The sequence below is a fragment of the Syngnathus typhle genome, linkage group LG18 (genome assembly GCF_033458585.1).
Source record: "Syngnathus typhle isolate RoL2023-S1 ecotype Sweden linkage group LG18, RoL_Styp_1.0, whole genome shotgun sequence".
Classification (NCBI taxonomy): domain Eukaryota; kingdom Metazoa; phylum Chordata; class Actinopteri; order Syngnathiformes; family Syngnathidae; genus Syngnathus; species Syngnathus typhle.
In genome coordinates, this window is record NC_083755.1 from 9,342,133 (window position 1) to 9,364,847 (window position 22,715).

General features: G+C 47.6%; 3 protein-coding genes across 11 annotated transcripts; 2 read left to right on the forward strand and 1 right to left on the reverse strand.

The window, feature by feature from the left end:
• The first annotated feature begins 574 nt into the window (after positions 1–574).
• itgb4 (integrin, beta 4) lies at positions 575–15,579 on the forward strand. 5 transcript variants are annotated; one of them, XM_061264043.1, is made up of 42 exons: positions 575–718; positions 3,703–3,791; positions 3,919–4,001; positions 4,184–4,285; positions 4,355–4,559; positions 4,711–4,807; positions 4,899–5,070; positions 5,154–5,417; positions 5,499–5,588; positions 5,667–5,789; positions 5,864–6,031; positions 6,101–6,177; positions 6,249–6,457; positions 6,541–6,644; positions 6,733–6,828; positions 6,898–7,030; positions 7,155–7,280; positions 7,354–7,472; positions 7,688–7,721; positions 7,800–7,994; positions 8,297–8,400; positions 8,490–8,548; positions 8,617–8,640; positions 8,733–8,881; positions 9,235–9,414; positions 9,484–9,632; positions 9,769–9,976; positions 10,102–10,419; positions 10,520–10,668; positions 10,754–10,934; positions 11,006–11,143; positions 11,239–11,421; positions 11,500–11,628; positions 12,182–12,337; positions 12,409–12,552; positions 12,808–12,945; positions 13,252–13,401; positions 13,486–13,674; positions 13,750–13,905; positions 13,980–14,144; positions 14,219–14,341; positions 14,530–15,579. In XM_061264043.1, exons 2-42 carry the CDS (start codon positions 3,716–3,718, stop codon positions 14,661–14,663), a joined length of 5,799 nt encoding a protein of 1,932 aa, XP_061120027.1. In that variant the 5' UTR covers positions 575–718; positions 3,703–3,715; the 3' UTR covers positions 14,664–15,579. The 5 variants fall into 5 exon arrangements, with proteins under 5 accessions (XP_061120027.1, XP_061120028.1, XP_061120026.1 ...); XM_061264044.1 differs by lacking the exon at positions 575–718 and adding an exon at positions 1,866–2,374 and having other exon boundaries at positions 14,533–15,579; XM_061264042.1 differs by lacking the exon at positions 575–718 and adding an exon at positions 1,869–2,374.
• zgc:194990 (uncharacterized protein LOC568410 homolog) lies at positions 15,133–19,978 on the reverse strand. 2 transcript variants are annotated; one of them, XM_061264051.1, is made up of 10 exons: positions 19,837–19,978; positions 18,240–18,323; positions 18,077–18,175; positions 17,874–17,981; positions 17,657–17,809; positions 17,424–17,564; positions 17,293–17,344; positions 17,148–17,174; positions 16,724–16,750; positions 15,133–16,652 (listed from the first exon to the last, which is right to left on the reverse strand). In XM_061264051.1, the coding sequence occupies exons 1-10, from the start codon at positions 19,921–19,923 to the stop codon at positions 16,093–16,095; spliced, it is 1,338 nt and encodes a 445-aa protein (XP_061120035.1). In that variant the 5' UTR covers positions 19,924–19,978; the 3' UTR covers positions 15,133–16,092. The 2 variants fall into 2 exon arrangements, with proteins under 2 accessions (XP_061120035.1, XP_061120036.1); XM_061264052.1 differs by lacking the exon at positions 19,837–19,978 and adding an exon at positions 19,038–19,257.
• Positions 19,977–22,684, forward strand: si:ch211-250n8.1 (uncharacterized). Of its 4 annotated transcripts, XM_061264058.1 has the most exons (15): positions 20,078–20,108; positions 20,193–20,303; positions 20,410–20,485; positions 20,546–20,702; positions 20,796–20,841; positions 20,920–20,978; positions 21,057–21,216; positions 21,295–21,427; positions 21,628–21,842; positions 21,912–21,957; positions 22,024–22,089; positions 22,165–22,224; positions 22,300–22,385; positions 22,452–22,558; positions 22,622–22,684. In XM_061264058.1, the coding sequence occupies exons 7-15, from the start codon at positions 21,206–21,208 to the stop codon at positions 22,654–22,656; spliced, it is 759 nt and encodes a 252-aa protein (XP_061120042.1). In that variant the 5' UTR covers positions 20,078–20,108; positions 20,193–20,303; positions 20,410–20,485; positions 20,546–20,702; positions 20,796–20,841; positions 20,920–20,978; positions 21,057–21,205; the 3' UTR covers positions 22,657–22,684. The 4 variants fall into 4 exon arrangements, with proteins under 4 accessions (XP_061120043.1, XP_061120042.1, XP_061120040.1 ...); XM_061264056.1 differs by lacking the exon at positions 20,410–20,485 and having other exon boundaries at positions 20,079–20,108; XM_061264057.1 differs by lacking the exons at positions 20,078–20,108; positions 20,193–20,303; positions 20,410–20,485 and having other exon boundaries at positions 20,495–20,702.
• The last annotated feature ends 31 nt before the right edge of the window (positions 22,685–22,715 follow it).

The following is a 22,715-nucleotide window of genomic DNA, read 5'->3' on the forward strand; positions in this document are numbered from 1 at the left end:
CTTGCATCATGTTGCCATTTTTATGGCAGCATTAAAACGAATGCAACTAAAGTCACCTCTGGTTGTTAGTGTAATGTTCTTTTAGGAGCGTGCACGGTTGTATAACTGAAATGATTCAACTGATAAGATTCAGATGTCACGCTAGTGGTTAGCGTCCAAGACACATGCAGGTCGGAAGCTTAGTCACAGGGGCAAAACAAACGGCAGCACGTGCTGGGGAAGTCGGGCCAATCCGACCGACCGACACTTGTGCTAATTAGATGCATTTATTTCAATGCCGAGCGATTGGGCACAAAGCAAGATTTGATTCGGGGCCACGACCTCACCCCTGCTTTACCGCAACCATTACAAATACAAATTTTATGTTGAATGTATTCAAAGGAAATTCCCAGCACTCCTTTTTTTTTTTTCTTTTCTCTCCTCTCAAAAAACATTAAAAAAGCCACTGACTGGTTGCCATGGTCCTCTGCAGCTAATTTAATCATTTTTGGGGTGGACGAGTTAAGGGGTGTATTCCTTTCTGAATGAACTCAGTGGTCCAAAAGCAGGCACCGTTTTTTTTTTGTCATGTAAATTGGCGAGGAGGTCTGCGACCGGGCTCACACTGTGTGTGCAAGCAAAGAGATAACTGTCTCTTGATTTGAGTTCAGTAGTTTTCCAGTAGCAGCCCCCGTGGAACTTCATGCTTTCACTTCACCAGGACAACATCTTGTTCACTGTAAGTAACATTCTTCATGCTTTCATATGATACATTGTTATAACGACAGATCATGAGTATGGTGGTGATTGAATGCTTTGCGTCCATCCAGCCAAAGTTTGAAAAATGGTTTTCCAAAGAATCTCGTAATTGCAGACTAAATGGAGACCAGTTTAGGGTGTAGCTTGTCATTGACTCTTTGACGTACAGTAGGATTTTCTGCTTTTGACTTGATCCTTCCTTCAATGCTGTTTACACCAGCATCACCACTAAAGTGTCAGGAAGGGAGATGAGTAGCTTCGTGTAGAATGTCGCCCTCCCCGCACTTGGCTTTTGTAGTAAACCCGATCCGGTTGCTAGGCAGGAATTTCTATGCCACTATTCACACTGGCCATTGTGGTATGTACAGTGGGAGAACAAAAGGCTCCTCTCTTACGTCGGCCGGGTTAACCCACTGGTTCCCACAAAAAAATCCAATTGGAAGTTTCCTATCGATTGTTCATTTCCCTTTAAATCTGTTGGATTAAAGCTGCGGGAATGTCGAATTGGTTTACACAATGGAATCAACTTCCCGTCATGTGATTCACATGAAATGATGAGTCAATTAAATCAATATGTCATTTTGCAATCACCAACTTGTTCATGCACTAATGACTTATTTCCGCATTTGAATTGCCCAACAACCTACCGATATTGGAATGCACCACCCGTTGTTGCTCTGCAGCTCAGTGAGCCTTGCTGGATTTTTATAGGATGGAAATATATGTGGAGCTCAACTTACTGGTTCTTTGTTTTTTTCCCGAGCAGACTAATGGGATGTAACGGCCACGGCTGGTTTCACAATAGCGGTTGTTTATTGCCAGAAGGAGACGGCCAATGATTCACATCACGATAACTCCAAGATTTGTTTTCATGTTGTCTGATTGGTCAGTCAAAGACAAACTCTTGAGGGATCAAATGTCACGTTTTACGCTTTGTTTTGGGCACGTGCAGCAAGTCCACTTATGAGCTTGTGTTGATATCAAATATTTAACCAAGAGGAAGGGCCATCAGGGATGAGGGCACCTTTTTTTTTTTGCATGAACACAACATTCACACAATGTTTCTGGTAGCCTCAAGGCCGACTTGTGCTCCATGTGCCACTCCCAGGAGTTTGGCTTAGGGCCATGGAAGGAGGGGCCTGGCCCGGCCCCCACGCTCAAGCCCACACAGGTAACGGCTGTCGGAGTGGAATGTGGCAGAGGTGTGGAACTTTTAGCTTCTAGCAGGGTGTGGAGGAGATAGAGGTTCAGGAAGGGAGTTAACGCTCCGTGTCATTGCTACTCACCTGGATAGGGAGCGTGTGCAGGCGCTGACGTTTAAGGAGGGATCAAGTCACTGCATACAAAGTCTCAGTCAGTTACTCGGAATCTCTTTATCGCACGCACGCAGGCAGGCACGTTTGAGTCCCTAGGTTTATGGGCAATTCGGTCAATATTTGACCGGAGCACACTGTACAGGAGGGAAGAAGCAGAACTTTATTTTTTTTGATACTAGGAGTTGCAGATTTGACTTTTCACTGCAGCTGGAAAGACATTTTTTCTCCAAAACTGTTGGATCACAGTTGCCAAAGCGGATTTAGTGCAACTACCATCATTAATTGTTGTTGGACTCAGACTGGTGTGGGATCAGGAACAGGTTGGTTATCTTTCAAATCCATTTTTCATCAATGATGGTGACGTTAACATTGTTTTCACCGCAATCCACCTGCTGATTGTACTCCTTGTTCATATTTAGGAGGGCAATGTGACTGGTGGTTTAGTGTGTTATGCAACTTTAAGATGATTCCTCATTGAATATTATTTCTCTCATGTCACGTGTTGGGGAAATGTTCTAAATGAATTGCCAGTATCCTCCTCAATCCCTTTTTCTAACTGGGCTAGCAGTTAATGTGTTAACAAATCTACTGTACTGGATTTAAACCATGATGCCGAATGAAAACATTGAATTCAGTGATACCTTTGTGTACCACTAGAGGGCGACCTCGTAGCACGTTTTGCAACGTTTCTGTCCCCGGTGCTATAATTAGAAGAACAAGAGACAAACTTGTTCAAAGAAAAACAATCACGCAAACAAAGCTAATTATTCAATTCCAAAGCAAACTCTGTAAAGGTATGTTCAGGTTGCCACCTCAATGACAAGCCATGCGACAAACTGATTCACAGGAAACAACGATGAAACAATGCCTCATGTTGATGTCAATGCCATATTCCTGCATGCGATGTCGGATTACTAATCTTTTGTTTTCAGATGCTTTCACTGGTTGTCAATGTCGGCCGGTCGGTCGGCCGGCCGGCCAAGCAAACTAGACACAAACACCTTTGGCGTGTCATGGTGGGGTCAGGCCCCTCCCGTGTCTCGCACTTGGCTTGTTTTTGTGTGGAGGGAGGACAAAGTTACTTTACCCGACCGACTGCACCGTTGACTAAAATGGCTGGCTGCGTGAACAACCTCTCATTTGAAATGGGTCCAAGTTTATTGCCAATGGACTGAACACCTGGATTTAAAAAGAAAAGATTTTTCAGCACGTTTCTGTGATTGATGGTTATGTTTTGTCATGAAGAAACTGATTTGTCTTCCCAAACCATCCTTGTGGTCAGCTCACACTCACAAGGAGGTGTTAAGGTGTCTTTCCCATGTGTTTTCTTTTTTTTTTTAACTTGGACTGGTCATTCTCTCACCTTGAAGAGAAATTCTTTCTTGGAATTGTAAATCATCCCAGAACAAATAGCCTGTCTTTTATATCAAAGTATGAAGGGCAAAAGGAAAGTTGCAAATGATACTCTCTTCCGTTGCTTATTAGGAGAAAATGTTTTTGAATGAGATCTTGCCTCGATCTGCATATCTGCTTCTGTTGACTTTAGCTTGGCCTTGACCCAGGGAACGTCCAGGTGCTTCAAGTGATACCTTTCTTGCTCTTTTCGTTTTTTTTCCCAGCCTTGCCGTAAAGCTACTTTGTGTTTCAGGTGCAGGAAGGCGATGGGGAGATGGACGTTACGTCTCTCGGTGGGCCTTGGGCTTTTGCTCATTCTCGTGAGCTACACTCGCGCTGAAGGTACTTGACCGAGCCACGTGTCTTTTCTTTGTTGTGGTTACACGCTTGAGCAACTTGCTGTGTTTGATCCTCTTCCCTTTGTGTTTTGTCCATCTCCCCCTTCTGAATTTCCATTTGTCCTCCACAGCCAACTATTGCTACGCCAGCAGGTCCAAAACCTGCTCGGAATGTTTGCAGGCAGGAAAAGGGTGCGCCTACTGTCCGGATGAGGTCAGAACCTAAATGGGAACATCAAAGAACGTATTGTTCCAAATCGAATATTGAAAACCCAAAACTCTTCTGAGGGATGTGCTATTCAAAAGAGCCCTCATTAAATTTGTTACGCAACATCTGTGTGAGGAATTTCTTCTTTTTTTTCCCAAATTGTTCAAGCTGTCGTCTTTCTTCTTCAGACCTTTAATGGACCTCGCTGCGACCTGCACGAAAACATTCTGGCTCACGGCTGCAGTGCCGCGGCCGCCATCACGGCCAAAAGCCGCATGAGGATTGAAAGGGTAAGTCCCCTCTCTCGCATCACACAGAAATGGCGGAAGCTCTAAGCTCCGACTACTTTCCTCGCACAGGAAGAACAGATCAACGTCCGAATGGCCCAGTCGCAGGTGTCCCCGCAGCAGATGAGTATGTCTCTGCTACCAGGGGAAGAGAAGATGGTGGACATGGAAGTCTTTGCTCCAACCAAAGGCCCCCTGGATCTTTATATTCTTATGGACTTCTCCAACTCCATGGAAGACGATTTGGATAACTTGAAGAGGATGGGTCAGGAGCTGGGTGAGCGGCTGGGCTGGGCTGGGCTGGGCTGGGCTGGGCTGGGCTGGGCTGGGCTGGGCTGGGCCGGGCTGGCCGGCCTGGGCTGGGCTTTACGGCTTTGCTACTTTTGGTCCTGTTTGTGACATGTTATTATTGTGTTTTTTTCCTCCAGCGTCACTGGTGAAGAAGCTATCAGATGACTACACCATCGGATTTGGAAAGTTTGTGGACAAAGTTATTGAGCCCCAAACGGACATGAGACCCGCCAAGTAGGAAACAATTTGGTAGCAACCATTTGAATCTGGACAGTATGACTCAAAGTGTTTTGCCTCCTCCTCCTCCTCCTCCTCCTCCCATCAGACTTGACCAACCATGGCCCAACAGTGACCCTCCCTTCTCTTTTGAAAACGTCATCAAGCTGACCAACGACTTGAACTTCTTCACCAGCGAGCTTCAAAAGGAAAGAATCTCCGGCAACCTGGACGCTCCCGAGGGAGGTTTTGACGCCATACTGCAAGCTGCAGTCTGCACGGTAAGAACACATCCTATTTTTTATTTCTGAATCCAAAAGTCGACGACAGACTGACGGCAAGTTGCTTTTGCCCTCCGTCCCAGGATAATATCGGTTGGCGCGAGCAGAGCACGCATCTGTTGGTTTTCTCCACCGAGTCGGCCTTCCACTACGAGGCGGACGGCGCCAACGTGCTGTCGGGCATCCTGCCCCGCAACGACGAGAAATGCCACCTGGACGGCGAAGGCAAATACACCGAAGCTACCAAGCAGGATTACCCCTCCATCCCCACGCTGGTCCGTCTGCTCGGCAAACATAACATTATTCCCGTATTTGCCGTCACCAACCACTCCTTCACGTACTACAAGGTTGGTGATTGTTTTTCTTCCCATATTTCTGCCAGTCCTTTTGTTCCATTGCCAACATTTCTTCTAATCTGCTTTGTTCAGAAACTCCAAACCTATTTCCCCATTGCCGAGGTGGGCCTGCTGCAAGAGGACTCCTCCAACATCTTGCAAGTCATGGAGATGGCTTTTGAGGTAGAAAGCGTGAACGGCTCCGCGGCTTCACGACGGACCAAACCACTCGCTCGTTCTGCTCCGTCTGTATGCTTTCAGAGTATCCGTTCCAAGATGAGCATTCGTGCGGAAGACAGACCCAAAGCCTTTGAAGCGGAGTTCCTGTCCACCAGCGGAAAGGTTGCCAAACACGGAGACTTTGCTTTTCGGCCTGGAGCCATTGTAAGTGGATCAACAAACTCATTCCAGCCTCTTAGTCCAAAATGATTGGAACGTGACCCATTGGTGTTCCTCAGGGCAAATTCACGATGCGACTCAAAGCCCATCGAATGCTGGACGATTCTCCGGTCTGTAAAATGGATGCGGATGAAAAGTCGGGCCTCATGAGAGTTAAACCTACGACCTTTAACGCCGCCATGAACGTTCAAGCCACCGTGCTCTGTCCAACTTGTGACTGTGAGAAGGTAGGGACGCGTCATTAGCCTCCAGTAGTTGATGGGGCTCCTAATTCTTCTGGCGCCTTTATCCTCCAGACTGCCATCGCCAACGCGCCCAGATGCCATGGCAACGGAGACCTTGTGTGCGGGAAGTGTCAATGCCACGACGGCTGGTGAGATCCACTGTAGCATAAATGATCTGGCTTCAACCCGACATCTTTTTTGGAATTCATTGTGTCTTCAGGTTGAGTACGTTCTGCAACTGTTCAGCGAGCGCTTCGGCCCTGGACACCCGTCTGTGTATCGGTCCAGGATCGACGGAACCTTGTTCCGGTCGCGGGGACTGCCGGGAGTGCGGAAGATGCGTGTGCTACAACCCTGACCAGTTTGAAGGACCTTACTGCCAGTATGATCGAACCCAGTGTCCGCGATTCGGAGGCTTCCTCTGCAACGGTGCGCCACCTCGACTGATTCCGAAAACGTCCTTTTGATGCTCATGAGTGAGATTGCGGTCATTTCTTCTTGAATCCAATCAGACCGTGGCTCCTGCATTATGGGCCGCTGTGTGTGTTCTGATGGCTGGGAAGGAAATGCCTGCGAGTGTCCCAAGAGCAACCAGACCTGTTTAGACAGCAAGGGGGTCAGTAGAAATTGTCGCCATTTGGATTTCATTCGTCATCATGTGGCCCATCCCACAATGGATCGCTCTATCTAACTGTTGTTTTCAGGGGGTGTGCAATGGGCGTGGTAAATGTGTTTGCGGTCTCTGTGAGTGTCAATCATCTGGTCTTGAAATGACGTCCACCTGCGAGCCCAATTTCCAGGTACGGAGACATCCTGCGGTTTGATGCAAATCGGCCTTACTATGTTGCTTCTGGTTCGGATGTGCTCAGGCTCAACTCGGTGTTTGCGAGGCCACACGGACTTGTGCTCAGTGCCAAGCTTGGAAGACAGGAGAGCGGAAGGACAAGAAGGAATGTGACAAGTGTCCTTTCAGAATCATCATGGTGGACGAACTCAAAGAAGGTGCGGGCAATGATTGTTTTCAAACACACACAGTCAGCTTTGGTTTTTTTAAGGTCACAATTTTTGTTTTGTTTTTTCCCTCCCATCACGACGGCAGTCAGATGAAATATGTGTGTGTTTTCAGCGGACAAGGTGATGGAAAAGTGCAGCTATCGTGACGAGGAGGACGACTGCACATACCACTACACTTTGGAAACCCCCAAAAATCCAGACTCCAAAGACTTGGAGGTCCAAGTGCTGAAGAAGAAAGGTCATCTGAAAAATGAATCAAGCAGGAATGTGCCCAAGTTGTACTTTGTCTCATCATTGAAGTGTTTCTCCAGATTGTCCAGCTGCCAGCCTCCTGTGGCTGCTCCCTCTCCTCTTGTTCCTCTTGTTACTGCTGGCGCTTTTGTTGCTCTGCTGCTGGAAATACTGCAAATGCTGCAAAACCTGCTGGCAGGTAAGAAAATGACAAATGCTCTCATATTGTCTTTGGGCATTTGACGAGCTTCTTGCTAACATACTCTCCATTGATGGACATGAGCAAAGATTGCAAAACAAACTCTGCTTTTACACATACGTATGTTGTTTGTGGCTTTTATTGATGAGCAACTATTCGTTCGAGGGGGACCTCCCTTCTCTGCCTCTAATGACTTTTTCATTGTCTTTCCAAAGAGCTGCCTTGCCCTCTTGCCTTGCTGTAATAAAGGTATGTTATATATATATGTTGTCAACTTTGTCATCCAATTTAGATGCATATTGATGTGGCTCTTTGTGTGCTCTTTAGGCCGCATGGTTGGATTCAAGGAGGATGAGTATCTTCTCCGCCAGTCTCTGCTCACCTCAGACCACCTGGACACTCCAATGGCGAGGACAGGCCCTCTGAAAGGGACCGACGTCGTTCGCTGGAAGGTTACCGATAATGTGCACCGGAGTCCCAACCACCCCCAGGCTCTAGTCAAGCCCAACCCCAAAGAAACAAGTAAGCGTATACGCTTGATGATGAGCCCATCCATCCATGCATCCATCCATCCATGCATCCATCCATCCATCCATCCATCCATCCATCCATCCATCCATCCATCCATCCATGCATCCATCCATGCATCCATCCATGCATCCATCCATCCATCCATCCATCCATCCATCCATCCATCCATCCATCCATCCATCCATCCATGCATCCATCCATCCATCCATCCATCCATCCACCCACCCACCCACCCATCCATCCAGCCTTCTTCTTCTGAAAGATGTTTTAATTCTGTTATTCTTCCTTTATAGTTCAGTATCCAATCTCCCTGCGGCTTAACAGGCGCTTTACGGAGAATTTGTCTCGTCCCGATTCCAGAGATGCGGAGCAGCTTCGTAAAGACGTCGCAGATAATGTGAGTTGGGATTTGAGTACATTTGGCTCCATGTTGATGAATGTACATGTCTCACTTGGGTTTCTATTGACCTGTCCTGTTTCTTTCAGCTGAATGATGTCTACAAGCAAATTCCTGGAGCCCAGAAAATGCAGAAGACCTCATTTAGGTAAGGTCTTCTCAGGAAGTCCACATTCATGGCTGATTTGAATTGACTACCTCTCTTTTTTGAAACAGAACACAGAGAAATGCAGGCAAAAGGTAACATGCATGCAATATCCAATATCTATGTATAATTGCGTGGTCCCAAAGCACACAGTTGTCTCAATCCTGCTCTCCCTTGTGATCTCCAGGCAGGACTACACCATCATGGACACCATCCTGTCCGCCCCTCGCAGCAGCTACCCTGATATTGTCAAGATGACCGAGAAAAATGTCCAGTCTGGACGCTTCAGCGACCTGAAAGTGTTGCCTGGCTACTACACGGTTGCAACCGATAGAGGTGGGATTGAAATCATATTTTATTATTTGGATGATGATTGTTTTCTTTTTTTTTCATCATCATTTTCTTATAATATTATTATTGATTGATTGATCTTATTGCTATTTTATTTCTATCATTATTACAAATGTTCCTTGAAATAAATGAATGAATTAACATTATTATTTGGATTATTATTTTCTTTCTTTTCATTATTTTCTTATATAGATATTTTTTTATATCTATACATATTACAACTTGACCTCCAAATAACAATCCTATACTAGTTTGTCATGTTAGAGGTTTGATCATGGAAATAAAAGGATTGATACTTCATGTGTTAATAATCCCAAATTTGATTGGGAACTCCACAGAGGCGGCAGGTGCTATCGAGTTCCAAGAAGGTGTGGAGTCGGTGGATGTTCACGTGCCACTCTTTGTAAAGGATGAAGATGATGACAAGAAGCAGCTCCTGGTGGAGGCCACAGATGTGCCGCTGGGAATTGCCCAAATTGGAAAACGCTTGGTGAACATCACCATCATCAAAGAACATGGTCAGGAGAGTCACGATAATGACATCATCCTAAAATATAGTCTAACAGAGTCTTTCTTCCTCTCCCAAGCTTCCAGTGTGTTTTCCTTCCTCCAGCCGGCCTACACGTACAGTCGACAGGACGGGGTGGCAAATATTCCAATTAGTCGAGAGATCATTGAAGACGGACGCACACAAGTCTCGTACCGTACGCGAGATCTCACAGCCAAGGATAAAAAGGTAAGAACCGTGCCGTCCCGATTTGCACTGGTCCCATTGCTGACTAGACACAAAGAAAGAAAGAACTCCAGGACTACGTGACGACTGGAGCTGGAGATCTCACTTGCGCTCATAAAACTCCCTGATTGTATTTCAGGACTACGTGACTGTAGATGGAGATCTCACTTACGCTCCCGGTGAGACACAAAAGACGGTTCCGGTTCGTCTGCTGGAGCTCGGGGAGAAAGACGCCCTCCTGGGTGACAAACAGGTCAAACAGTTTGCCATGGACCTGAGTAACCCGCGACAAGGCGCCAAGCTTGGCCGCTACCCTCGAACTACGGTCACAATCGCCGACCTACCAGGTAAGAAGGAAGGCTTCCGTCGATGCTATTGACAGAAAAATCACATGATAGCAGTGTGACAATGAACAAGTACAGTCAAAACACTGCCTGAGGTGCCTGTGTTCAAGTTCTGATTCATTCATCAGAGCCCAGTGTGATGATGTTCAAGAAGGGCACCCAGAGCTTCACCACATCCGACCCAAATTACACCATCCCCGTGGTGCGCACTCGCAACCAGGACAGCCCCGCGACGGTGAAATGGCGCACAAAGAAGGGCCAGCGCTTTGACCTCTCCGGCCTTCTCAAGTTTAACCCTGGAGAGACCGAGAAGAATATAGTGATCGATCCGAGGAGCCACCCTGCTCTGAGTCAACCAGACTCCTTCCAGCTGGAGCTTTTGGAACCAAGTAGCAATGCCACAGTCGGCGAGAGGAAGACCACCGTTGTCAATGTTGTGGAAGGAGGTTGGTTGGTTGGTTGCTTGGTTGGTTGCTTGGTTGGGCTGGAGTAGCAGTTTGAGTTTCCAAGTTGAAATCGTTTCAATGGCTTCATTTTCTCCTGTAGCTCCGAGGTCTCCTGAGATGGCCCAGATGCAGCAAAAAGGTTTTAGCGGGCGCCTTCATGCGCCAGGCAACCCGAAGGCCAAGGCAACTGGACCCAAAAGCATCCACCTCAACTGGGACCCACCGGCGGGTAACCCAATGGGGTACAAGGTGCATCAAATGAACGCAAATCTTCTTCTCATTTGACGGACGGACGGACGGAGTTTCTCAAGTCGACCTTTTGTTTGTCCATTAGGTGAAGTATTGGATCTACGGTGACCCCGAGAAAGATGCCCAGGTCTTAGATGTCAAGACACCTCAAGCCGAGCTGACCAACCTGTATCCCTACTGTGACTATGAGATGCGAGTGTGTGCCTACAATTCCTTTGGAGATGGCACTGAAACGGACATGATTCCCTGCCAGACTTTGGAAGATGGTAATGGAGTGTGCTCTTTGGCCAACAACAGTCATTGGCTGATCCGATCCGCTCGACCTGTTTTCCCGCAGTGCCCGGTGAACCGGGACGACTCGCCTTTAATGTCATAAGCCCAACAGTCACTCAGGTCAGTTGGGCGGAGCCGGCCGAGACCAACGGCAACATCACCGCTTACGAGGTCATCTACACACCTATCGACGATGATCTGAGTAAGACGACTTTTTGGGACGTTTGACCACCGCACGCACACGCTTCATATTTTGTCATCCATCATATGGCATCTCTGTCATCTTCTCATCTATAGAGCCGGTCGGTGCGGCCAAGAAGGTGAAGATAGACAACCCAAAGAAGCGAATGCTATTGATTGAGAATCTGGTGAACGCCCAGACCTATCAGTACAAGGTCCGTGCCAAGAACGGCGTGGGTTGGGGCCCCTACAGAGACGCTACCATCAACTTGGCATCGCAACCCGCCAGACCTCTCTCCAGTAAGTCCACCGTTCCACCCAGCCGCATTTTCGGTTGTTGCTTGCTCATCATCAAGCCGCTCTCCTTCCGTTTTCTAGTCCCCATCATTCCAGATGTCCCGATCGTGGACGCCGAAGCAGGAGACGAGTACGACAGTTATCTGATGTACAGCAACGAGGTGCTGAAGTCTCCTGCGGGCTCCAAGACACCCAGCGTTTCTGGTGACGGTGGGTGTCACAAAGCACAAACAGCCCATTTCGACACATTAGAAGATGAAGGAAAGCAATACACGGAGAGTAGAGCCCAGTGCCCTCGCGGACGCCCCCGCCCCCCTGATGACCCTCATGACCTCAATTTGCAAGGCTGCCAATATGTCAAGTTGGTGGGGTCCGACCTGGATCTCCGAAAGGTGTCGTGGACAAATCGTGTGGACGTCATCGCCGACGCTCGACTCAGCGCAGACACCAGCACGGATACGGGCCCATATTCCAGCTTCGCGCCAGGTGAAGAGCAGTCAGGCAGGCAGGCGGGCAGGCGGCTGCCACGGCAAAATGACCCCCCCCCCCCTCCTCATGTCTGTCCTGTCGCATCCCAGTAGCAAAGTAGTAATCCTTGGGTAGCTTGCAGGTGTGTGTAAATAAGCTATGGAGCTGGATTTTCCACATTAGCGTCCGTCACTGCAGGGAATTTTCAACAATGCCACTGCTTTCAAAAAACGCTAAGAGCTGACCTTCCATCAATCTGACCATCCTGGCTCCCTCCCGTCTTGCTGTTTTACAGATTACATGATGAATGGAAAATGGGACCAGAACTTCCTCTTCCCAGGCGGCTCCGTCACACGCAACTTGTCTACGTCCTCTACTCCGATGTCCACTATGAACTCCCACTACATGGGCGGCTCCTTCACCACCGAAACCACAAGCAACTACATGCCGGGTACGACACCTGGCGCACGAGATGGAGCGGGATCCGACGGTCCGATAGCGGCTCTCCTCTTTTTTCAACAGGGAGCCCCCGTCGACCCGATATGATGGGCGGAATGCACACCACGGACGTCATCATGAGGAAGCGCTCAGAGAGGGGTTACGCAGACGAACACATCAGGGACTCCATCGTCATGGGCGATATGTCGAGCAACTTTCCAGATCTAGGTAACACTGGTGGTCAGAACAAGATGGCCGTCTGAGAAGGAAAAGCACGTGGCCTTGGAATAGGATGCATGTCAACGGGCTTGGTGCTGTTGGTGGGCATAGAAGTCTTTGCAGGAGCTAGGCTACGCTACGCTACGCTACGCAGACTACCTATCGCTCTGTCTTTTGACATTCCCACGGCCAAGCCTAACCCTCAACCTCTGCATCCTCCTTTTTTTCCCACCTCCTTCCTCCGCTCAATGTGCCATCCATCAGGTGTGTACGGCTTCAGCGGGTGGCAGAATACCTCTCAGAACCAATACGGCTCCCACAGCCTGTCTCAGGGTCCCAGGGCCAGGACTCAGTCTTCCGAGGTCAACGAAGCTCTGTATAATTTGGACAGGGTGCTCCAGGGTAAGTGCGGTCGGTGCACGTAAAGCATGAAGGCTGCCGGTTGTTTCCCACTCTCCTCTTCCGAGCTCGACACAGATTGCAGCGAGACAGATAGATAGGCATCATTTTCTATCCTCATTCGTATTAGAGACCAATATAAATCCACTGACCACAGACAGAGAAGATTGGAAATGGGTTCCCTTAGCAGACATGAGTGAAAAGTGAAAGGGCCACTGCCAGCAAATGTGACACTTTGACTTCAAGAAAGCAATGCAGCGTCTTTTCTTGGATCTCATTTGATTGAAAATGACCAATGTCCCCCATCAGATGCAAGACTCTCTCCAGGCGTCCCGGACACCCCCAGCCGACTGGTGTTTTCAGCTCTGGGTCCTACGGCACTCAAAGTCAGCTGGCAGGCGCCCCTCTGCCAGAAGGACATCCTGGGTTACTGTGTGCTCTACCAGCCGCTCAATGGAGGTGAGATGGGGCTTTTGGCGTAGGCTCGCTCGCTGGATTTGAAGTGTGTGTGAGATGCTTTTCCCTTTTTATTTCCTCTCGCAGGTGACGTGAACCGCATCAACGTGACCAACCCGGCGGACAACTCTGTGATTATCCAGGACCTTCTGCCCAACCATTCTTACCTGTTTAAGGTGAAGGCTCAAAGCCAAGAAGGCTGGGGCCCCGAAAGAGAAGGCGTCATCACCATCGAGTCGGCCGTGGACCCCAAAAGTCCTTACAGTCCCATGCCAGGTCGGGCCGTTGTTTTGGGCTCGCCGTGTACCCTCGAGTCGGGTCGGGTCGTTACTCTCCGTTATTTTCCGACAGGCTCTCCTTTCACTCTGAGCACCCCGAGCGCGCCGGGTCCCCTCGTCTTTACGGCTCTCAGCCCCGATTCCTTGCAACTGAGTTGGGAGAAACCCAGGAAGCCAAACGGAGACATTCTTGGCTACGTGGTCACCTGCGAGCAGCTTCACGGAGGAGGTGAGTGACTGAGTGAGGCCCTTTTGGATGAGTCCTTATCTAAAGTTAACCTCTGTGACTTTGGCGTGATCCAGGTGACACGCGTTCCTTCCAGGTGAGCGGGGACAGCGCCGAGACCCGGCTGACCGTCTCCAACCTGACTGAGAACGTCCCCTACAAGTTCAAAGTTCAGGCTCAAACCACACAGGGCTACGGCCCGGAAAGGGAGGGCATCATCACCATCGAGTCTCAGGATGGAGGTAAAGCCTTTTTCCGCCAGCAATTGCAAATGCACAAAGCCTTTGACAATACCTAAGCCTACCTTTGCTCACAGGCGCTTTGTCGCAGTACAATAATCAATCCATGACCAGGAGGGACGTTTTCAACATGCCAAGTGACATTAGCACCACGAGCAGCGTCTCTCGCACCATGATCAACGACCCGTCGTACTTCTCAGGTAGTCGTCCAAGCAAAAATAGAGCCAGTTTTTCTTTCTAAATCACGACTCTGCAAAAAAAGACGTATTCAATCATTTTTCTGTTCCGCACAAATGGAATCCAGATTTGATCCGGATTGAGCATTTCAACAGATCTTTTAAAAAAGGATGACAATGAATCTCAATCATTTCCCTTTTTCCACCACCAGCAGATGGAATGATGATGACCACGCAACACACAGAAAGCAGCGGCATGATGACCCGCCAAATCACTAAGGAAGTAGTCCAGAGGAGCGTCATGGGAGGGACCACCGTCACCAAGAATATGTTTTACGAGTCTTAAAGTACAGTAAGCTTTTCATTTGGCCTCCATTTGCATTCTCACGCTCCCAATATTTGAGATTGTCCTTTAAAAAGAGTCATGCGTGCTTGATGTACAGTGTGTCGTGACGATGATGCGTGCCATCAAAAACAAACAATCTGGAATGCTGGAGTGGTAGAGGGAAAAAAAAAATGATTGCGTCTGTTACAAGCTTCGACCACTCGTTCCTTGAGATTCATCTTTTACTCTGTTGTTCATTTCACGTCTGAGGGGAAAACGACCCGAGTTGACAAACACATGCTCATGCTCATGCTCATGCTCACAAACGGTGGATGGAAAGCAGGCAGGTCATCTGAGAGCACGGTTCATCCAGAATGACACCGCGCCCTTCTGGTCAATCTCTTTGGTCAGGATGTCTGTCACATGTCCACATTTAGAAAAGCAGCAATCTCAAGTTTTGGGGTGGATGCTTTTTATTTTGGAGGGAGTGAGCAAGTTGCGGCACATGAAATGAGCGTTGTGCAAAAGAATTGAAAAATATAATGAATGGCATGAAGTCATACAAGCATGCCAAATCTAAAAAAAGTCTTTTAGAGTCAAGCACGTTTGTGCTCTTGCTGTATTTCCTCGTCATTTCTACAAAAGAATGGATACATTTGATTTGACATTTTCTTTTGGACTCAATACTTTGTAGTACTTGATGCTACTTGTTGTCATTCTAATGCATTGAGAAGAGGAATTGCATATAGAAGACAAAGAGATTGTATTTGCTTAAGCCTTTTCATTCTATAGCTTTGCTTTTACAAAAATTCAACATGTTGGGCCGAACGTGGAAAAATGGAATACGTTGAAAAAAGATCACTTTTGACGCAAATGCGCTGTTTTGTTTCTCTGTATGGCAGATCTGTTGCACTTAATAAAGATCCAAAAGAATGTCCTTCGGGTTATTTATTCATGTAGTCAGGGAAACAGCGTTGGCATAGCTGCAAAAAAAAAGCCAGCAAAACAGAATGCATACAAATGGTCAGGTTTAGCTCGCGCTTTTTCTTCTTCCGTCGGTATATTGATCAAGCTCCAATAGCCAGCCTGCAAATAGCCCATGTTAAAAAAAAAAAAGGATTCAACTCTCACAAACGGTATAAAAAGCAATTCCGCCCAATGCAAATGTATACGAGCCAAAGAAAATCCGCGATAGCAGCCCAGTAGAGAATTTAGCCCTTTGAAAAATCACAAATCAGTCCAGTATCAATCCAAGTCATCCTGAGCCTTGCGCTTTCTTGGAATTCATCAACTACTATTAACAAAACTTTGGCACTTCTTTTGATAGGTAGGTCCATGCCAGGGAACTTCTGTTGAATTGCGGCAAAAGTAGTCTCTTGCATCATTTGTCGTGCTCGTGCTCCATCTTATGCCAGCCTGCCTAACAAAAGAGCGTCGATTAGTTACTTAGTTAGTTCCAGAGGCACGGTCCGGGACAGAAACACCGCTGTTTGACCCCCGTTGGCCTGATCACCAGGTCCTTAAGCACCTCCACGGTCCCGAAGATGGGGACAAGCGCCTCGGTGAACTTGTCGTTGAAGGTGTACACGTGGGAGCGCTTGTCCACGTCGTAGAAGGACAACTGGCCCTGCTCGTAGTCCAGGTACACGCCAACTTTCCTGGGCGCCAGCGTCGGAGGCAGCCAAGTGGCGGGCACCGTCAAGGCCTTGAGATCCTTGCCCCTCTCCAGGCGAAGGCTCAAGTAGCCCGTGTCGGTGTTGAGAGAGCGGAAACCCCGTCTGACGGCCGACGCCTTGGCCACGCCCAAGCGCCAGTCCCGCTGGCCTACCTCCACCTCCCAGTAGTGGCGGCCCGAGGCGAAGCCTTCCTGACCGGCCGCGCACCACCAGCCGTCGAAGCGGGCGGCGCGACACGGGACGTCGCGCCGTTCCAGGCCGCATCGCATGCTCTTTTGGTCGCTGGAGATGAGCAGCTCTGGGTGGGCCGAGTCTGGGTCCAGCATCACGGCCTCTGGGGAGGGGGGTCACAAATGCAATATGAGAGAACTTGAACAAAGTCGGAGTTGACGAAAAGGTACACACCTGAGGCCTCCCAGATCCAGTTCCACACTGTCGAGACAAATCAGAACATCAAGTTAGCTCGGCTCTTTTAAGAATATTCGCTTCATTTGATTGATTGACTGTATGTACATGAACTGTTTTCTGTCAAATAACAACAATGGATTTTTTTTGCTCTTCCGAAGGGCAATTGTCGAAAATACAAATTACAAGTTGAACAGAACAGTGCTTTGGTCTGTGTGAAAGAAAATATGGCCGCTTCTTATCCGGACAAGGATAGGGAGGTGGAAAAGTGCCATTTGAAAACAAAGTTACTTCTTTCAAGGTCATCTTGACCTCGGGTTTCGCAGAATTGAAAGTTTTCAAAAGCAGGTGGCCATGATAACCGTGATCATTATTTTCAGTTTTGTCTTTCATCTTTTATACACCTAGTATCACTATTGCTTACCGCCATGAGGGATGTAAGGGACAGCATCTGAAAAATGGAGGACAAAAAAAGACTCGTTTCATCACTCTTCCAAAAAGTCCAACGTGCTTAAATGCATTTTTTTTTTCCGAATCTGATGCGGAATGTTTTCATTTTTCCATCTCACCTATGTTGTGATTCCTCTGCTTTCTGACCAGCCATTCCTTCGTCACATCCTCCTAAACGCACAGTTAGTTGTCGTTGTCGTGTTTCTCTGAACCAATCTTTTTTCTTTTTGAATACAATCAAAGCACAGACCTTGACAGGCCTGTCTTCATTCAGCACAACCAGCATGACAAGCTCCAGAGCCAGGAGCAGATTGGGCAGCCGCTCCCTCTTCCACTGGAACTCCAAATCGTCCAGCATCATAAGCACCGGCTCACCGGGCCACACGGTGGCCTACGAGAGAGAGAGAGAGATTACAACGTCAAGGACAGGGTTTATCGTAATCATCTTTCTCATCTCAGACTGGCTCATGATTTAATTCTCACCTGAGGCCTGCTTTTCATTTCCCGCGTCCACTCCATGATGACGCTCTTGTGAGGCCCCATATCGCAATCCCCTTCCAGGATGCAAAGGAGGTGACCCCTCCAGTCTTTCTTCTCTGCCTTGTGGTAGCGGCAATCCAACAGGCTAACTTTTGACTGCACAAGACATTGGGAGATCCATGACGTCGTTTAGTTCTCGGCCCTGACAAAGTAGTCGTACCTGCACTTTTTTCTCCAGCACAGCGGCCCACTCCGCAATAAAATCCCGACACGTGCCGGCCGGCCATACGTCCTCACCGGCCCATATATGCTGGAGAACATTGGCCCTCTAAATCAGCAGTCCAAAAAAACGGACAATCAGAGTCAGGAAGGCGTTCATCGTGCAAAGTCGGACGTCCGTGAAAGGCAGAAGGAGGTTAGTACCTGGCAAATTCTGCTGAGTTCTCGAGCCAGCTCCATGATAAATAATTGGCTTTCCCCCAGCTGCTCTCTTTTTTCCAGCCTCGCTCGCTTGCTGGACTCCTGGAGGCGAGAAAAAGCCCATTAAAGCACATTTTGCCACGCTGCCATTCAGCGCAAATCCAACCTTGAGTCGCCTCTTCAGCTTTTTGGCCGGTTCGATGAGGAATTGCAGGCATTCTTTCATCATGCTGGCAGATTGAGATTGGTCCTGTGGAGTGATCAGAAAAAGCAAGCTTCAGGGGACTGACCCTGCAAAGAGGAGGCTGACTCGGCTCACGGCGCCTCCGCAAATCAATGTAATGGGATTTATAGAAGGAGAGAGAGAGAGAGAGAGAGAGAGTGCACCACTGCAGGACTTTTAGGGATATCTCAACTACATTATATGAGGCGAGGAACACAAGAGCACTCCGGGCATCCTACGCAGGCCAAAATACACGTGGGTGGCATTGAAGGGAGGAAAAAAGGCAGCAAGTAGTGTTGCTTCTAGCAGGAGCTGTCAAATCAGCAGTCTGCACCCAGAAAGTTTCACTTTCTTTCAATTCTGGCCACAGAAATGAAAGCGCAGCCAGAAAATGGGTTCGTTGATTTGGTCTGAGGAAGTTTCAGCCATGTACAGGCAAGGCAAGGCAAGGCAAGGTGCTGGAAGATTAAGAGGAAATCCAGGATTACTTCTGCTGGACAAACCAAGGGAGTTACTCTCTACCAAACAAGACACTCATAGCAACGAGGTGACAACAACATGCACATTTGCTGATATGTACAAAAAGATTCATAAGCACGCGACACAACGTTATGTCAAATCACCGTCAAAATGAAAATGTAGAAAATAGAATGAGGTCAATAAGAAACAACAAAACGTGCACGCGCACGTGCAAGCAGTAGCAATTTGGTTGCAGAATATTTGGAGTTTTCGAATACTGACCTCTGAGAGAGACGAATGTCCGTTCTTAATACCTGTGTAATGTGCCCGCGATGGTGTTTTTTGTTGTTGTTTTTTTCCCCCGCGAACTCCGCCTAATTTAGCGCATCATTCCGAGACCCGGTGAGCACTTGGACTGCGACAAGAGCGACTGAGCGCTTTCCGTCTTGGCCGACACAGAACTGCACTTTACTATTGTAACCGCTAGAGGGCGACATATGCATATGGTTTTGTATGTTTCGATGTTCTTCGTTTTTTTTTTTTTTTGCTTAGCTGTTAGAATAAAGTGAGGAATCATACAAATGGTGGTGCGATTGGTTTCACGTTGCAGATGAAACAAATGTAAATACATTTACGTTTCTTCATTTTGTCATTTACATTGCTGTATTGCAACTATAGTTAGAAATAGACGATAGCGGCTCTTTAAACTGCAGCTCACTATTATAGCCGCCAGAGGGCGACATATGTACACAAACCAATGGTGTTGTATGTTTTGATGGTCTTTGTATTTTTTCCTTTCTTCGGTTTTTTTGGGTTTTTTTTTTTTTTTTTTTTGCTTAGCAGTTAGAATAAAGAATCAAGTGAGGAATCATACGAACGGTGGTGCGTTTGGTTTCACATTGCAGATGAAACAAATGTAAAGTGATTTACGTTTCTTTATTTTGTCATTTACATGACCATATTTATAAATAGACGTCGGTGGCCCTTTGAATGAATTACTGCTAACAAGTGCATGTTTGCATTTATTTTATTTCCGATTTTTCTCGAAGACGCTCCAATTCGAAAGAGTCTTTGAACGCACCATGCTGTCGTTGTCACGTTGGCTGCACGCAAGATGCCCCCAAGCGGTTTCCGAATCAAGTGGTGAGTATGTGGAACGCTTCCACATTTTTGCCGTCTTCTTCAACCCCTATCATTTGACGCAAACGCGGTGCGTGCTAGCTGTATTGCACGCGTAGTTGCGACGAAGCTTGCTTGGTTGGTTGAACGCACTAGGCGGAAGTGAGGCTTTGATGCCAGCTGATCGCTGGCTGAAGATGGCCCCCAAAGATCCACTTCTCAGCGCACTCAAAGGTAACGAAGACTTCCACAACGTGGGCTCATCGTGAAGGGAGTGGGATTCATGTTGGGCTTTTTTCTTGTTGTGTATGCTGCAAGTGTGCCTGTTGCACCTGCAACCGAACGATGGGCAGACGGTGACGGACAGCAACCCTCAGCTCACTTGTTGCTGCCAGCTTCTTGAGCTGCTCCTCAGGAAAGGACTCCAACGTGAGTGCTCCATTCGGGATCGATACACTTGACCCTGGCCAAGACCATTGGAGCTTTTCTTGCAGCTGTTTTCAAAGCGAGCGGAATGCGCGCGCTATCTTTCTAGAGCCAGTCCTCAGTCTGGTTCATCGAGACTACTGGCATTGTTTTGAGCAGCTTCTTCCCAAAGATACATGCGGCAGGTAGAAAGAAACATTTTCATGGAACATAGAGGGAAAGGCGAATGGCGTTTTTATTTTCAGGCTGTCCACCGTGGCGTCGGCTGTGGAGCAGACGAAAGCATGCAGGAAGCTGATCTCGGCTCAGGGCCGAGGCCGTTACCTGCTCCGCTTGGCCCTCGGCCGCAAGACCCTGCCGCAGTTCATCGCTCACCTCCTGCACACTCCCGCAGTCCTGGAGGTCAGATAGATCTTTCTATTTTCTCTTTCCGTTGCTGGACTAGAACTCAAAAACCATGTAATGATACCAAGCGGTGGTCCCCTATGATTTCAGTGGTACAGCCCAACCTTGTCAATTCTCAGGAATGAAGAATTTTCAGGTGAAGATTTGTATCCAAGCTTTAAGCAAGAAATAGTTCAGGGAGTCAAAGGTCAATCTATTTGACTCTCTCTTCCAGAACCTTTCATGTCCCTGCTGTTGGTTCTCTCCCAAATGGATTTCAAAGTGGACATGGAGGTCAGAGCTGTTTGATGACTTGACAAAAAGACTTGAATGTGTGAATCAGGTGCCTCAAATGAAAATGTCTCTGTACAGAATTGCAGTTTTCTGGATGAAAGCTGGCTTTTACCGGTAACAATGCTTTCCGCTTTATTCTTTGTTCAATATTCATCGCAATACAACCTAAGAAATATGTTTTCTAGGCGTGTGAGCTATATGAAGTAGTACCGATTCGACAGGTGGGAATGCTCTTCAGGTTTGTATTTGATAGTTTCTATTTTATTCTCAAAGTCTTTTGAATCGCATCTGTTATTATTGGACGACCTTTTTCTAGCTACCTCAATGGACGCGTCTTCCTTCTGGACATGATACCTGGCGGCCAAGCACACGTTGACCAGTTTATCAGCCGTGGCGACGTCGTTGATGAGATCAACGGCACCTGTCTGAGGAACTCCAAGAGCGGACGGGTACAAAAGTCCTTACTCTTGTTGAAATCATTTGATTTCCCCTTAGAATCAATAAGGGCGGGCTGGCCAGGGGGATGTAGCCACCTCATTAGCATTAGCCTTAGCCTTGCGGCCGGAAACATTTCCTCCAAGTTGTCATGAAAGCTGTACGTTCCATGTGTAATTGTCCAATTAACAAAACCACCAGAACTTGTTTTTAGGCAGGTGTGGTTCTATCGCGATTGAAAGGCTGCGCCCTGTCCATCCGCGTGGTGCGTTGGCGGGCCCGGGATGGATCAGTGTATCGTCCTCTGATCAAACTGCTGCGGACTCTCAGGATCCAGAACCCGTGGCTGCAACTTGGTCCTGCTCCCTCCCACCAGCCTGCTAATGACTCAAGAACTTCTCCTCCAACACAGTGTTTCAAAGAAGGAAGGCAAGTCAGTGAAAGAAGTCAATCAAAGTCCCAATCAAACTTGACATATTCCCCATCCCCTCTTGGCAGGATTGTGTACATTGTCCACTTCTTGGGGGACACAGACATTGGAAAGGTAAAACCATTTCGTTGAGGAAAAGAATGAAATGGTGTGACAAATATAGATATGTTCTATTTTTAGTTTGGAACCAAAGAGGTGTTGCCGTTCGCAATTTCACACGTGTTGCAGGAAAACCAGCCAAGCAAGGTGAAGATGGCACTCCCAGGTGTGAAGAGCTAGCTGCTTTTTGTCATTCGAAACACTGTGTTCCTTGTTCCACAGGAAGTGCATTTAGATTTGAAAGAAACACATTTGACGTGCACAGAGAGCAGCAGTAACAAGGTGGCTATAGACACGCACTGTTAACTGCATGCATTGAACTTTTTCTCAAATATGAATTATGTTTGATTTCTATAGACAGTGTGTGAACATCACTATCCGGATATTTCATGTGTCGGGAGGTACGCACAGCCAGATTACAGCATATTGGGGTTTTGTGTCATGTAAGTATCATAAAGAAATGGCCAAAATCATTTTATCCTGAGTTAAACAGGGGATGTCTTTCTCAGTAAGAGACCAGCAGAAAGTCCATCCACCAGCTCTCCAATAAGCTTCAGTTGTGTGGTGCTCAAAGCTGCTTGCGCCAAAGAGTGTGAAGAGATTGTTAAGCGAATAGGTAAGAAATTCATTGACATTCATTGGCTTAGTCCACAAAATAAGATCAAACTTTCTTTTGCAGCCACTGGGTTTAAGCACACGGAATGGTTTGTATGACACGTGTAAATAAACAGTTCAAACTCAAGAGTGAATCATCAATATACCACACGTACAAG